General features: G+C 42.2%; 1 protein-coding gene across 9 annotated transcripts in view; it reads right to left on the bottom strand.

The window, feature by feature from the left end:
• Positions 1 to 16,714, bottom strand: part of LOC128691825 (uncharacterized) — a 1,033,854-nt gene that overhangs the window by 567,753 nt on the left and 449,387 nt on the right. For 6 of the 9 annotated variants that reach the window (XM_070101049.1, XM_070101047.1, XM_070101050.1 and 3 more), the window contains one exon: positions 10,334 to 10,384. In XM_070101049.1, coding sequence (XP_069957150.1) covers positions 10,334 to 10,384 — 51 coding nt within the window. Of the gene's footprint in view, positions 1 to 10,333; positions 10,385 to 11,524; positions 13,065 to 16,714 lie in introns of those variants that run through there. The other 3 variants (XM_053780739.2, XM_053780740.2, XM_070101048.1) reach the window with 2 other exon arrangements.

Genomic DNA, 16,714 nt, shown 5'->3' with positions numbered 1-16,714 from the left:
TCTTCACATATCTACTGCTCCTGCCTACTTTCCGTACTCAACTGAAGAAGCCTACTGTGTAGGCGAAACGTTTCGGAATAAAGCTGCCTAAATGTTGCCTATGTGTCTTACCTACCAACCTGTCGGTATTGTATACCACTTTTCTGCCTAAATGTTTCATAAGTGTCTCATTTATCAACTTGTCGGTTTTCTAAATAATTTATTCACATATACAGTAGGCCTAGGCAGGTGTTATATAGGCCTTGAGAAGAGTTTAGGTAATGGTAGCGTTCCCTGAAGTCGTTTCCGGAGGTCACTGCCCCCGCGGCCCGGTCCCAGACCAAGCCTCGTTGTTGATGGCTGCTGGTGCTAGCTGCACGCAGTCCAGCCTAGCAAAACAAACTCCAAATATCGTGTGCTATTTAATTCTGATTAATTACCTGAAGGATGTGCCACCAAGAGTGTCCTGGGTGCCAGTAAGAGTGTCTTGGGTGTCAGTAAGACTGTCCAGGGTGCCAGTAAGACTACTAGGTGCCAGTAAGATTGTCCTGATTGTCAGTAACACTGCTAGGTGCAAGTAAGATTGTCGTGGGTGCCTGTAACACTGCTAGGTGCCAGTAGGAATGTTCAAGGTGCCAGTAACACTGTCCTGGATGCCAGTAAGACAGCTAGGTGCCAGTAAGATTGTCCTGGGTGCCAGTAAGTCAGCTAGGTGCCAGTAACATTGTCCTGGGTGCTAGTAACACTGCTAGGAGCCAGTAAAACTGTCTTGAGTGCCAGTATGACTGTCCTGTGCGCCAGTAAGATTGCCCCTGGGTGCCAGTAAGACTGTTGTAGGTGCCAGAAAGCCTGTTAGGTGCCAGTAAGATTGTCTTCGGTGCCAAGAAGCTTCTAGGTGCCGTTAAGACCATGCTAGGTGCCGCCAAGACCAAGCTAGGCGCCGCCAAGACCATGCTAGGTACCGCCAAGACCATGCTAGGTGCCGCCAAGACCATGCTAGGTGGCACGGGTGCCAGGCTCCTCTCCTACAACCATTTTCGAAACTTTTTTCCTGTTCCTTTTTTTTAAACGACGCCAGAGTGTCTAGACGTGTTGATGGAGGGGGAGGGGGGAGGGGGAGGGGGGAGGGGGAGGGGGGTAGGAAGTGATGGAGGGGGAGGGGGGTCGGAAGTGATGGAGGGGACAGGAAGAGTGAGGGAGGTGATAGGAAGAGTGAGAGACGGGATAGGAAGAGTGAGGGAGGGGATAGGTAGAGTGAGGGAGGGGAATAGGGATTGAGGGAGGGGATATAAGAGTGAGGGAGGGGAATAGGGAGTGAGGGAGGGGATAGGAAGAGTGAGGGAGGAGATAGGAAGAGTGAGGGAGGAGATAGGAAGAGTGAGGGAGGGGAATAGGAAGTGAGGGAGGGGATAGGAAAAGTGAGGGAGGGGATAAGAAGAGTGAGGGAGGGGATAGGAAGAGTGAGGGAGGGGATAGGTAGAGTGACGGAGGGGAACAGGAAGTGAGGGAGGGGATAGGAAGAGAGAGAGGATAGGAGGGTGAGAAGGAGAACAGCAAGAGTGACGAAGGGGATGTAGAGAAATTGAGGGAGGGGAGAGGAAGAATGAGGGGACAGGAAAATAATTCATATACCAAAATAGAGCAAAGTGTGTTGCTACACTATTATGTGTGATAGTGATAGTTAAACAGTGGGAACACCACCAGTGTGTTGCTACACTATTATGTGTGATAGTTAAACAGTGGGAACACCACCAGTGTGTTGCTACACTATTATGTGTGATAGTTAAACAGTGGGAACACCACCAGTGTGTTGCTACACTATTATGTGTGATAGTTAAACAGTGGGAACACCACCAGTGTGTTGCTACATTATTATGTGTCATAGTTACACAGTGGGAACACCACCAGTGTGTTGCTACACTATTATGTGTGATAGTTATACAGTGGGAACACCAGCAGTGTGTTGCTACACTATTATGTGTCATAGTTACAGAGTGGGAACACCAGCAGTGTGTTGCTACACTATTATGTGTCATAGTTACGCAGTGGGAACACCACCAGTGTGTTGCTACACTATTATGTGTGATAGTTATACAGTGGGAACACCAGCAGTGTGTTGCTACACTATTATGTGTCATAGTTACAGAGTGGGAACACCACCAGTGTGTTGCTACACTATTATGTGTGATAGTTATACAGTGGGAACACCAGCAGTGTGTTGCTACACTATTATGTGTCATAGTTACACAGTGGGAAAACCAGCAGTGTGTGCTACACTATTATGTGTCATACTTACAGAGTGGGAACACCAGCAGTGTGTTGCTACACTATTATGTGTGATAGTTACACAGTGGGAACACTAGTAGTGTTGCTACTCTATTCTATATAATAGTTACAGAGTGGAACACCCACAGTGTGTTGCTACGCTATTCTATAAGATAGTTACACAGTGGGAACACCAGCAGTGTGTTGCTACACTATTATGTGTGATAGTTACACAGTGGGAACACCAGCAGTGTGTTGCTACACTATGTGTGATAGTTACACAGTGGGAACACCAGCAGTGTGTTGCTACACTATAATGTGTGATAGTTACACAGTGGGAACACAAGCAGTGTGTTGCTACACTATTCAATATGATAGTTACACAGTGGGAACACCAGCAGTGTGTTGCTACACTATTCTACGAGTTACAGTGGGAACACCAGTAGTGTGTTGCTACACTATTATGTGTGATAGTTACACAGTGGGAACACCAGCAGTGTGTTGCTACACTATTCTATATGATAGTTACACAGTCGGAACACCAGCAGTGTGTTGCTACACTATTCTACGAGTTACACAGTGGGAACACCAGTAGTGTGTTGCTACACTATTCTATATGATAGTTGCACAGTGGGAACACCAGCAGTGTGTTGCTACACTATTCTATATGGTAGTTACACAGTGGGAACACCAGCAGTGTGTTACTACATTATTCTATAATAGTTACACAGTGTAAACACCGGCAGTGTGTTGCTACACTATTCTATGATAGTCACACAGTGGGAACACCAGTAGTGTGTTGCTACACTATTCTATATGCTAGTTACACAGTGCGAACACCAGCAGTGTGTTCCTACACTATTCTATATGATACTGACACAGTGGGAACACCAGCAGTGTGTTGCTACACTATTCTATATATTTACACAGTGGAAACACCAGCAGTGTGTTGCTACACTATTCTATATGAGTTACACAGTGGGAACACCAGCAGTGTGTTGCTGCACTATTCTATATGATAGTTACACAGTGGAACCACAGCAGTGTGTTGCTACACTATTCTATATATATATAAACAGTGGAACCTCAAAAATCGAACGTATCACATATCAAACGTTTCGAAAATAAGACCATTTTTTCGGACAAACTGTGTCCCTATTATTGAACGCGCCCCTATTTTCGGACCACCGGGTACGGGACCTGTCCGCTGGCCCGCTCTGTCCGCGTCCCCGTGCAGGCGCCGTGAGCAGTCTAGCTTTGTTTATGCTTGAGTGAACACTAACCTGTGATCTCATTCACATATTTTACGATTATTTAATTGTGTTTAGTGCTTGTGGGGCTGTGAAATAAGCTGCCAAGGGCCCAAAGAAACTTGCTAGTGGTACCCCTGTGGTAAAGAAAGTGAGAAACACTATAGATGCAAAGAAGGAAATAATACAAAAGTATGAGATTGGAGTGAGACTTGTTGAGCTTGCCAGGATGTACAGAGGACTGTAGACAGTTATTTTGTGAGACAGAAACAGACGACTGTGGAGTTATTTTGTGAGACAAACAGACGATTGTGGACAGTTATTTTGTGAGACAGAAACAGACGACTGTGGAGTTATTTTGTGAGACAGAAACAGACGACTGTGGAGTTACTTTGTGAGACAGACGATTGTGGACAGTTATTTTGTGAGACAGAAACAGACGACTGTGGAGTTATTTTGTGAGACAGAAACAGACGACTGTGGAGTTACTTTGTGAGACAGACGATTGTGGACAGTTATTTTGCGAGACAGAAACAGACGACTGTGGACAATTATTTTGTGAGACAGAAACAGACGACTGTGGAGTTATTTTGTGAGACAAACAGACGATTGTGGACAGTTATTTTGTGAGACAGAAACAGAGGACTGTAGACAGTTATTTTGTGAGACAGAAACAGACGACTGTGGAGTTATTTTGTGAGACAAACAGACGATTGTGGACAGTTATTTTGTGAGACAGAAACAGACGACTGTGGAGTTATTTTGTGAGACAGAAACAGACGACTGTGGAGTTATTTTGTGAGACAGAAACAGACGACTGTGGAGTTATTTTGTGAGACAGAAACAGACGACTGTGGAGTTATTTTGTGAGACAGAAACAGACGACTGTGGAGTTATTTTGTGAGACAAACAGACGATTGTGGACAGTTATTTTGTGAGACAGAAACAGAGGACTGTAGACAGTTATTTTGTGAGACTGAGATACAATGACTCTCAAGCTGGTCCTAGTGGCATTAAAATACAGAGAAGGGAAGCAACCCCAGAGAGGGCTTTAATACTGGAAGTCCTCATGGAGGAAGATTCTCCTTCCAAACACTAACCCCAACTCCCTCTCTCCTCCTCCCTATCTTCCAGATGCCATCACCAATCTTCAATAAAGGTAAGTAAAAATGTTATTTTATATTACTATACATAATTAAAGACTATAGCATTTGTTGTGTGTATGAAAACTGTAATTAATCTCTATAAAATGTATTTTTTTGTGAATATTTTTGGGTTTCTGGAACGGATTAATTGTATTTCCATTATTTCTTATGGGAAATATTGCTTCGAATTTCAGACTTTTCGAATTTAGAACTAGCTCCTGGAACAGATTAAGTTCGATTTTTGAGGATCCACTGTATATATATATATATATATATATATATATATATATATATATATATATATATATATATATATATATATATATAGGTCGTGCCGAATATGTAAAACTGGTCAATTAGCAAGAACTCATTTAAAATTAAGTCCTTTCTAAAATTTTCTCTTATACGCTTAAAGATATATTTTTTTTTTTCATGAATGTTAATGTAAAAATTTTTACTTTTGCTCCAAAAGAATCTTAGAAAACTTACCTAACCTTATTATAACAAGAACAATTTATTTTAGCCTAACACAACTAAATATATTTTAGATTTGTTTACAATAATTTAATACTAAACAAACACAGTAAAATATATTTTTTTCGTTATGTTTAGAATGATTTTGGCGAAATTATTGCATACACAAATTTTCGCTTGTCCTATATGGCAAGATGAGCGTTGCTATTTAAGCAAAGATCGCAAGTTCAGCCTATTCGGCACGACATATATATATATATATATATATATATATATATATATATATATATATATATATACATGATAGCTACACAGTGGGAACACCAGCAGTGTGTTGTTACACTATTCTATATGATAGTTACACAGTGGAAACACCAGCAGTGTGTTGCTACACTATTCTATATGATAGTTACAGAGTGAGAATACCCACAGTGTATTGCTACACTATTCTATATGATAGTTACACAGTGGAAACACAGCAGTGTGTTGCTACACTATTGTATATGTTACACAGTGGGAACACCAGCAGTGTGTTGCTACACTATTCTATATGATAGTTACACAGTGGGAACAAACGGTACGTATGTTTGCAGGAGTGGGGGGGGGGAGAGGTCTTTTACTTACCCATTTGTTGTTGCCGGGGTCGAGCCACAGCCCCTGTGGGGGATGAGCGAGGAGGAAGATATACAATAAGAGACACCTATTATACCACTAGACGGGCAGTCTGAGTCTGACAGAAAGTTCCTAAAGTAGTGTTAGAGTGTAAGGTAGGATAACAGGTGTTAGACTGCAAGGTAGGATAATAAGTGTTAGATTGCAAGGTATGATAACAAGTGTTAGATTGCAAGGTATGATAAGAGATGCTAGTGTATGCCCAGCTGGGTTCATATTTCGCGGCACTGTGGTACTGACACCTAGTGGCATACCCCTATGCTCAGCACGCACAACTCTACCCTTCCCTCACTCGGGAGGCCGACTTAACTCAGTAAACAAGGTCTACTTCGTCACTCTCTCCTGGGCATGGCCCTCCGGGCCTGGGCACTTAAACATACTGCCTGTGTACCACGAACCCAAATAAAGTAAGGAGCCTCCGAAGCCTATCATTGAACACCACTACCAAACACACACGTAATCAGGTGCTAGATTGTAAAGTAGGATAACTGGTATTGGACAAAGAACTATAAACACTTAAGGCTTCTCAGTTAATGCAATAATAATAATAATAATAATAATAATAATAATAATAATAATAATAATAGTAATAATAATAAAAATAATAGGAGTAATAATAACAATATATTATTAGTAATAATAACAAAAATAATAATGATAGCTTGTTAAAAGCAGGCATGGCGTGTGGCCCTTAAGGATGTGGCACTCTGAAGTGCCATTAAGACCACGGAGATGAGACGGTGCCTCCCAAGATGTATAGAATTCGACACTAGTTGATGCTATTAGTAATACTGATGACCTCTGAAGCGGTCTGGGACCTGCCACCATCTTAATGGGACCTCTCCCCCATCTCTCTCTCTCTCACCTATAATTTCCGATACGAGAAGGATAATGAGGAAGTAGTAGTCGTGGATGAAGAATGAGGAAGCAGAAGAAATGGACGAAAAGAAAAGGATGAGAACGAAGCAGAAGTCAAGAAGGAAGGAGAAAAGAATAATTAGAAGAAAATGATGAAGAGGAAAAAGAAAAGGAGGAAGTAAAAAAAAAAGGGAGGAAACAATAAAAGGATAAGATTGTAAGGTAGGATAAGAAGTGGAGGAAAAGCAGTAGACAGAAAAAAAGAAAAAGAAGAAACATGGAAAAAACTTTAGAATATAAACAGAAGGATAAGAAAAGGATTAGGAAGAAGAAAATCAGGATGAACAGGAAAAGAATTGGTTAATTTAGTTTAAAGGTTATCGACTACAAGAGGGTCATTAAGACCACATTTCACCCATTCTTGGTATAATTTGCCTATAAGAGATTATACATAATATATGTCTATAAGATATGATTATCAATAACAAAAAGGCACAATACCGCGACTGGAACAATACACAACCCATTTACATATTCACACTACAGTGTGACTTTGTAAATGGTCCAAGTCGGAGCGAAACGTTGTCGTTAGCTCCTCTCTCCTATGTTCGGTTTGTTTGTGCATATGATTATACATTGTACATTATACGATAATATATTTATCTTTTTTTTTTTTTCAACAAGTCGGCCGTTTCCCACCGAGGCAGGGTGACCCAAAAAAAAAGAAAGAAAATCCCCAAAAAGAAAATACTTTCATCATCATTCAACACTTTCACCACACTCACACATTATCACTGTTTTTGCAGAGGTGCTCAGAATACAACAGTCCAGAAGCATACACATATAAAGACACACAACATATCCCTCCAAACTGCCAATATCCCAAACCCCTCCTTTAAAGTGCAGGCATTGTACTTCCCATTTCCAGGACTCAAGTCCGACTATATGAAAATAACTGGTTTCCCTGAATCCCTTCACTTAATATTATATATTTATCTATAAGAGATAATTATAAATTATACACTAATATATGCCTATCACAGGTGATTATACACTTACACAATGGTTTTAATGGTCACTGTATAAATGTATAATCTGTTAAAGCATATGTAGTTAATAAACCGTAAAAAACACTGTAAAATAATCACATGTATATTTTTGCGTCAACGTATTTAACTAAAGTAAAAAATCGACGTTTGTGGCCAACAGGTTTTAAACCTATTAAACCAACCAGTCTTATCTTTAAAAATACAAGTCACACTGACCTGGGTTTATGCTTGGTTGGTTTATTAGGTTTGATGACTCTCGACTACACGAGGGTCATTAAGGCTGCAAGTAACCTTTGTACCACCAGTCAAGAATATTTTAGAACTTAACATAAGGATTAAACTTCTCTGTGTATATACCCTGAGAACTACACCTGTGTATATACAATGAATATACAGGCATATCCTCTTGGGGTATATAACATTGTGCCTCAAAAAGTATATACTACTATACGTAATATATTTGTAAATTTACCAGAATAGATTATTATGTGGAATACTTAGGTATACCAAACCATACCACGGGTGGGGTTAGAACCCGCGATCAGAGAGTCATAAACTCCAGACCGACGCGTTAGCCACTGGGTTATCAAAACTGATAGTGAACAATGTAGTAGAGAAAGCATAGGTAAGATTGAGGTTCCTGTAGATACAGGCACAGTACTTACCTACTGATGCTGACACCACTCTTAAGTCTAGTTCTCCTAAGATAAGATTTTGTCGAAATTTTTAACCCGGGGGAAGGTTAGCCACCCAGTATAACCCGGGGGAGGGTAAGCCACCCAGGATAACCCGGGAGGAGGGTTAACCACCCAGGATTACCCGGGGGAGGGTTAGCCACCCAGGATAACCCGGGGGAGGGTTAGCCACCCAGGATAACCCGGGGGAGGGTTAGCCACCCAGGATAACCCGGGGGAGGGTTAGCCACCCAGGATAACCCAGTGAGTCATCGAGGGCTGTGTCTTATTTCCCCTGTGGTTCTTTACATCTTGTCCTCCAGGATGCCACCCACAGCAGTCGACTAACACCCAGGTACCTACTTACTCTTAGGTGAAGAGGGGAAGAAGGTGTAAGGAAACATGCCTAACATTTCCACCCATGCCGGGGATCGAACCACGGACACTCAGTATGTGAACTAAATGCACTACCAAACGAGCCACAGGACTCGTACAATGTCATGTACATTATTCTTGTGCTTAATGGTACCCTGCTCTAATAATAAAAAAGACAAGACAGACTACAAATTACCCAGTGTAAGTTGGGGAGATTCTAGATCTGGGTTCATAAAAGCATGTAAACCTGGAGAAATTACAAGTGGAAATGATGACTATTGTGGACAGGATGGACAGGTCAATCTCAACCATATTGACAAAATTGCTCACAGTGTCCAGAACGTCTCACTGCAAATTTTGTTCAGGTTAGGAAAAGCAATATGGCACTAGAAGAGGCGAACACCATTTTATAGCCCTACAAGGACCCTACTGAAAATAAGTCACTCTGACTGTTCTGAGTTATCCTAGGTAATTTACAGTATGTATGATAATTGTACGTATGTGTACTTGTGCCTAAATAAACTTACAGTAGGTGGTTAGGTCTCAAACACCTCAGCAATGAAAGAATGATGTCAGTAATGTCATTGCTGTTAAAGGCCGTGTATTATATTATTATAATGCATGGCTTATAGATAGTAATGACACAGTGAGAGGGGCTGCCTGACCATGTCAAGACCAGTCTTAGCATAACCCAGGAGAGAAAAACAACTAAACAGTACCTAATTAGTGAAGTCACAGAAAAAGAGAAACGTGATTTCTTGTGCAGTTAATATTCATGTAACTGTTAGATTATCCTAGAAAATCTACACATATGCTGCTATGTATGATAATTTATGTAACTTTATATGTATGTCTTAAGTATATATACCTATACCTGAATAAACTTACAGCCGATTCTGTAATTTATTCTCACGTATTTGATTTTCACTATATTTTAGTCCAACTGTATCTATTCTTACTGTAGTTCACTGTCAAGCATTTGACTTACTCGATTTTCTTTTTATTAGTAACCCTGATTAATTTTGCTGTATCTAATAAAGAGGCTGCTAATAATAAGGTACTATAAGCACACCAGTGGAAATAAGTCACCTGGACATTTTTGGCGGTTATCCTACGCAATTTATACATATGTTACATAGTAAGGCAACGGTAATCATACATTTTTTAAACTGTACCTTAATAATCCGCAGTATTACTGTAATATCATCTCGTCACTAATAATAACTTAGTTATGCATCAGTATCATGAATAAGAACGTTCTCTATGATGCTTCGACTTACACAGAAAACGACATGAGAGGGGAGACTGACACTTATCCAGGTCTTTTGCGTGCTTCAGTCACGAGAGTATAACTGGTACTTACCCTGGTCTACTGTGTGTACTGCAGTCACGAGAGGATAACCTTGTCTTTCACAGACCTATCTACTGACAAGTCCGCTCAAAGATATCTAAGCATATTCACCTACTCAATATTCCCTCCCTCCAATCTTATATTACCTATAATTTTTGTTACAATCATCACCTTGCTTTTTCCAATGTTCATCCACCACTACTGTGTGTACTTCAGTCATTAAAATATAAGTGGTACTTACCCTGGCCTTCTGTGTCTGCTTCAGACCGATGGCTGGTTGACTTCGGTTACTCTGAAAAGAAATTGCTCTATATAGAATCAATCACAATAACATATATATCGTGCCGTATAAATAAAATTGGGCAATTAGTAAGAAATCATTTAAAATTAAATCCTTTCTAAAATTTTCTCTTATACGTTTAAAGATTCATTAATGTTAATGTAAAAAATAATAATTTTATACCAAAAGAGCCTTAGAAAACTTACTTAACCTTATTATAACAAGCGTAATTCAATTTAGCCTAATCCAACTAAATATATTTTAGATAAGTTTACCATAATTTAATAAACAAACACAATGAAATACGTATATATTTTTTTCGTTAGGTTCAGAATGAGTTTTGCGAAATTATTGCATACACAATTTTTCGTCTCCCTTATTCGGCAAGAAGTGCCATGCTTTTTAAGCCAAAATAGCAAGTTTTACTTATTCGGCACTATATATATATATATGTATGTTAGTGTATATTAAAAAACATAAAACTTTCTGAAAACATTGTGAAGTATCAATATTTTTCACATCAAATGTTGAGAATTTGCAGAATTCTCGTCTTAAAATAAAGTTAAAAGGAAAATTTAATCTATAAACCTTAAACCTAACTATTGGAAATGATAAGAAATAATAAGAACAAAAAATACCTACAATAACAACAGCAGCAGCAACAAACAACACAAGGCTCCCAAAAAGCGAGGAAAACAACAGCGGTTGGAAGGAACTTCGCAAACTTGAGCGAGAAACATTCACAAGTACAAAATAAATTAATGAAAATTTATAATGAATATATTTTTTTTTTATTTGTGATGGAATAAAAATCATTACATTTAGTAACGCATGCTACAAAGCCTATAATGGGATTTTTTAAAAGTTACAATGGGTCTTGGATAACTAATTTGAAAATTGGTGGAGTAGGTAGCGATGCAAGTGGAGTTTCCTGGACATGCTGGGACAGATGGAAGGAAGAGAGAGAGAGAGAGAGAGAGAGAGAGAGAGAGAGAGAGAGAGAGAGAGAGAGAGAGAGAGAGAGAGAGAGAGAGAGAGAGAGAGAGAGAGAGAGAGAGAGCAATAAAGAACGAGAGTAGAGACTGGAGAATACAGTGAGATTGGAGTGCGAGAAAAAAAAGAGAACAGCGTTGATTACACAAGACTCCCCACCTCCTGAGGTTTGCGGACGCTGAACCTCCTGGCTCTTGGAGGAGGTGGAGGCGGCGGAAGGGTGAACGAGTTATACATGGAGTTCGGCCTCGACCCTGAGGAGGACTTCGGGGAAGTGGAGGCTGAGGAGAGGGGCGTGGTCTCCCTGAGGTCAGTATGGGACCTGGATGACGCCCTCGCTAGACTGAGAGCGTGGTAGCGGGTATGAAGGTTCAAGGCGGGTCCAAGAGCTAGAATCCCGCTGAAGAAGCCGCCCTCCTCGCTCTTTGTGAAGACACTCGGGGAGAGCGGTGGTATGAACGAACTCAATTCGAACGGTGGCGGTCTGTGGCCTGGACGTGGTGATGAGGGGAGTGAGGGAATGTGTGGAATGTCTTGAAGGACGGCGTCCAGAGGCTGGAGGGACGGGTGGACCGGAGGCCGGCTAGGCGCTCGTAGTTCCTCGGGCGGCTGCATAGTGCTGAGCAACATCTGGTGTGGGTAGGCGGCTCCCAAGCGACACCCGCCCCATTGCTGTTCGTGCCGCTGTTCACTGTATCTGCTGCACGGGTGACTCGCCTCCCCGCTGGCACAGGCCGCAGGCACTTGCGCCCACGGATGCTGCAACAGCTCTGGCGGGTCGCTTGCTAGCGGAACGTTGTAAGCGGAAGACTGCGGCAGGGCGTGCGGGTGCCGCCGCTGCAAGCTGTGCGACTGCGATTCCTGCGGCTTGTCTGCCTCGGTGGTCAGGTGGAACGGGTGGGAGTGGCGGCGGTGCTGGGAGGGAGACGACTGAAGCTGCCTGATGGGCGTCTCGATTGGCGAAAATTTAGATTCATCTTTCTTTTCCTTCTTAATGAGGACCGGCTGAGGCAGGAACTCCCGCTGTTGAGCCGGCTTGTCTGGCTTGAAGGGTTGCCCGCCCGGGTTGAGAGCCCCCCGCAGCAACACCTTGTACCCGCAACCATCGCAGTGGCCGTGTGAGGACAACTTCCAGCACCCACACAGCCCTGCCATTATCACATCCACTGATTCTGGCTGCGATAGTGAGGTGCTGGAGCCCCGAGGGGATGGCTCCTCAGACCCGGCGGGACTCCTGCAGCGTCAGGTCGCCGCCCTGATCCCTCAGCACCACCACCCGCGTCAGCACCACCACCACCCCAGCCATCACCATCACCGCCACCAGGACGATGCCTCTCCTCCCCCTCTACACATCACCTTAACAGCACTCACCAATATTAGTTCTAACACAGAACACACGGTGCCACTGACGTAAGAGGCTTTCAAATAGGAAGATTTCACAGACAGCAACTCTGTGACATGTCTGTGTCAACGTCTGTTACTCTCTTCCCACACAATCAGGTTTCATTTGTCGCCTTACTTTCCAAAGGTAATTACTGGGCTCCCCACAGTTCAATGTCGATTTTCATTAAAATCGTACGATTTCTACACTTCGCATTCACCAGTGTAAACAATTCCGCACTCTTGAACAAACCAGCGGTGCATGACTGCTGCTGCGTCCCATTGTACCTGTGACTGATCCCAACGTTTTTGACTTATGCTGAAAGGAAAACATGTTAGATGGAGATACAAGACATATTGTACATGTCATATTGCCCGAAATGCACCGCATGCTAGTGGTTTCCTTTCGTACTTAACAATATTTTATTGTACATAAACTATATTATCTGTATACTGCAGAAAAGAAATTATTTGTATACAGCGTCACGTTACAGTAAGACAGTGTCACAAGATATGTAAAATCGCCTTTCACTGTACTGCAAAAGAATATGCAATAGCGTCTTTCGCACAGAATATATACGTACATACATGGTTGGTAAATTAATATAGAAAAAAAAATATTTTGGAAAAAAGCCTCAATGAGGTTGAAATTAATTTGGCAAGATAGCTTTTATAATAAGATGTTAGACAATGTCTACTTAGGAGCGTACTCAAGATGAACTATGTGGCTCTCTGGGACCAGCTAAGCCTCGTCTTGAACTGTATACTGTTATGTTTATAATGATACAGTCGTATATAATCTGAGAATGTTGTCTTCACACTGCTGCTGCTGCCACAGATCTGACAATGGTCTTCACACTGCTGCTGCTGCCACAGATCTGCCAATGCTGTCTTCACACTGCTGCTGCTGCCACAGATCTGACAATGCTGTCTTCACACTGCTGCTGCTGCCACAGATCTGACAATGCTGTCTTCACACTGCTGCTGCTGCCATACACAGATCTGACAATGCTGTCTTCACACTGCTGCTGCTGCCACAGATCTGCCAATGCTGTCTTCACATTGCTGCTGCTGCCACAGATCTGACAATGCTGTCTTCACACTGCTGCTGCTGCCATACACAGTTCTGACAATGCTGTCTTCACACTGCTGCTTCTGCCACAGATCTGACAATGCTGTCTTCACACTGCTGCTGCTGCCACAGATCTGACAATGCTGTCTTCACACTGCTGCTGCTGCCACAGATCTGACAATGCTGTCTTCACACTGCTGCTGCTGCCATACACAGTTCTGACAATGCTGTCTTCACACTGCTGCTGCTGCCATACACAGTTCTGACAATGCTGTCTTCACACTATCTGCTTTTGCCGCAGGCTTAAGAATGTTGTCTGCTGTTGCCACAGACATGGCGTCAAGTGTCAACAAATATTTGACAGTAACAAATGAGTCTGAAATCTCCTGAATTAGCATAAAGCGTAACTGTAAGCAGTCAACACTTCATTTAGAGTCCCATACGCCTAACCGTTTTGTCAGGCTTTTTGATTAAGACTACAGGAGAAAGCCAGGGTGACGCACTAGGCTCTATAATACACAAATAACCCGCACATGGAAGAGAGGAGCTTGCGACGACGTTTCGGTCCGACTTGGACCATTTACAAAGTCACACTCACGGTATTGTGCCTTTTATTGTTATTTAGGCTCTATGATATCACTTAGTGTTTTCTGCCATTTATCTCCTGTAACATTCTTATAAACCTCTCTGCAAGTCGCTACTGTCGAACAGGAATTCTGTCACCTGTGGCGTTGCAGCTTTCTTTTGATTTAATAACTTTATTAAGCACACCATACCCATCCTGTGGGTGGTAGTCACCCCATACCCATGGTGCGGGTGGCAGTCACCCCGTACCCATCCTGTGGGGGGTAGTCATCCCATACCCATCCTGTGGGGGGTAGTCACCCCATACCCATCCTGTGGGTGGTAGTCACCCCATACCCATCCTGTGGGTGGTAGTCACCCCATACCCATCCTGTGGGTGGTAGTCAAAACATTACATAGGTACATAATGGGTCCCGGGATTGGACCCCAAAGTTTTGATAGCTGAACAAGTTACAGTGGTAATGAACTATTTACATGTTTATATCTGGTCACAGTCGTAATGAATTATTTATGCAGATATGAACTGGATAATGCACACACACACACACACACACACATACACACACACAAAATGTAATGCTTTATTAACAGTGAGCAAAGTCAGGGTAATTTTCTAGAATGGTCTGTAATATACCACTGTAGATAAAACTGATATTTCTTGATAATTTCTGAGTTGTCTCTGAATTCATTAATTTTATGGTGTTCCAGTACAGCACATCACCTTCATCACCTGAGAACGACTTAGAGATTTTCACATCAACCTCAGCTTTTCTGTGAGGATAAAATGACAGTATATTTAACTGGATCTCAGGACCTGTTTCTTGATGAGTTTCCACAGTCCCCAGAGGTGACTGTATGTGTCCTTGGATCACAATTTATTTAAAGACTTGGGGTGCGTCATGTTGAGAAATAATGAGGAAAAAGTTGGAAAAATGACTGAAAATACTGACACTTAACCCGACTCTGCGCCTCACTACGCTGCTCCTAATCATCTAGGTTTTATTATTTCTTGAAAAACATCACTGTGTGGGCGAAACGTTATCAATAAAGGAGTCAATTACACTGTATTTGTATGTCTGCTTCCGTCCGAGGAAGACGTTCCATGAGGTCCATCCCCCAATAGAATATTCACCAGGTTGTGTCAACCCTCAAGCTACGACACTGTGTTACTGTGTCTCACCCACAGTGTTACTGTGTCTCATGCACACTGTGTTACTGTGTCGTGTCTCATGCACACTGTGTTACTGTGTCTCATGCACACTGTGTTACTGTGTCTCACCCACACTGTGTTACTGTGTCTCGCCCACACTGTGTTACTGTGTCTCACCCACACTGTGTTACTGTGTCTCACCCGCACTGTGTTACTGTGTCTCACCCACACTGTGTTACTGTGTCTCACCCACACTGTGTTACTGTGTCTCACCCACACTGTGTTACTGTGTCTCACCCACACTGTGTTACTGTGTCTCACCCACACTGTGTTACTGTGTCTCACCCACACTGTGTTACTGTGTCTCACCCACACTGTGTTACTGTGTCTCACGCACACTGTGTTACTGTGTCTCACGCACACTGTGTTACTGTGTCTCACGCACACTGTGTTACTGTGTCTCACCCACACTGTGTTACTGTGTCTCACGCACACTGTGTTACTGTGTCTCACCCACACTGTGTTACTGTTTCTCACCCACACTGTGCTACTGTGTCTCACCCACACTGTGCTACTGTGTCTCACCCACACTGTGTTACTGTGTCTCACCCACACTGTGTTACTGTGTCTTGGCAACACTGTGTTACTGTGTCTTGGCAACACTGTGTTACTGTGTCTTGGCAACACTGTGTTACTGTGTCTTGGCAACACTGTGTTACTGTGTCTTGGCAACACTGTGTTACTGTGTCTTGGCAACACTGTGTTACTGTGTCTTGGCAACACTGTGTTACCTTGTAATGCCTTGTAAAAGAAAATAATTGTACCTTACTATGAACTTCGATATTGTGAACAGTAAACAATAACCTGATAAATATTCCTCATCCATTATAACCGGGTACACCGTACCCGCTAAGGACAAATATAATCGTAGTAATCAGAATTTACCGTGAATATTGAGGGACCTGTAAAGCAACACAATCAATGAAGTGAAGGTGAAGTGTATGATAATTAGTTTACCATCAACACCAGTGAATACTACACTGGGAATCATGTCAGCATAAAGACTTCATTATAACTGTTACCAGATATAAACATGTAAATAGTTCATTACAATGTAAAGGGCATGAAGGCACAATACCGTGAGTGGAATAATACACAAATA

Source organism: Cherax quadricarinatus, chromosome 75, assembly GCF_038502225.1.
Source record: "Cherax quadricarinatus isolate ZL_2023a chromosome 75, ASM3850222v1, whole genome shotgun sequence".
Classification (NCBI taxonomy): Eukaryota; Metazoa; Arthropoda; class Malacostraca; order Decapoda; family Parastacidae; genus Cherax; species Cherax quadricarinatus.
This window is presented reverse-complemented; position numbering and strand designations above follow the sequence as displayed.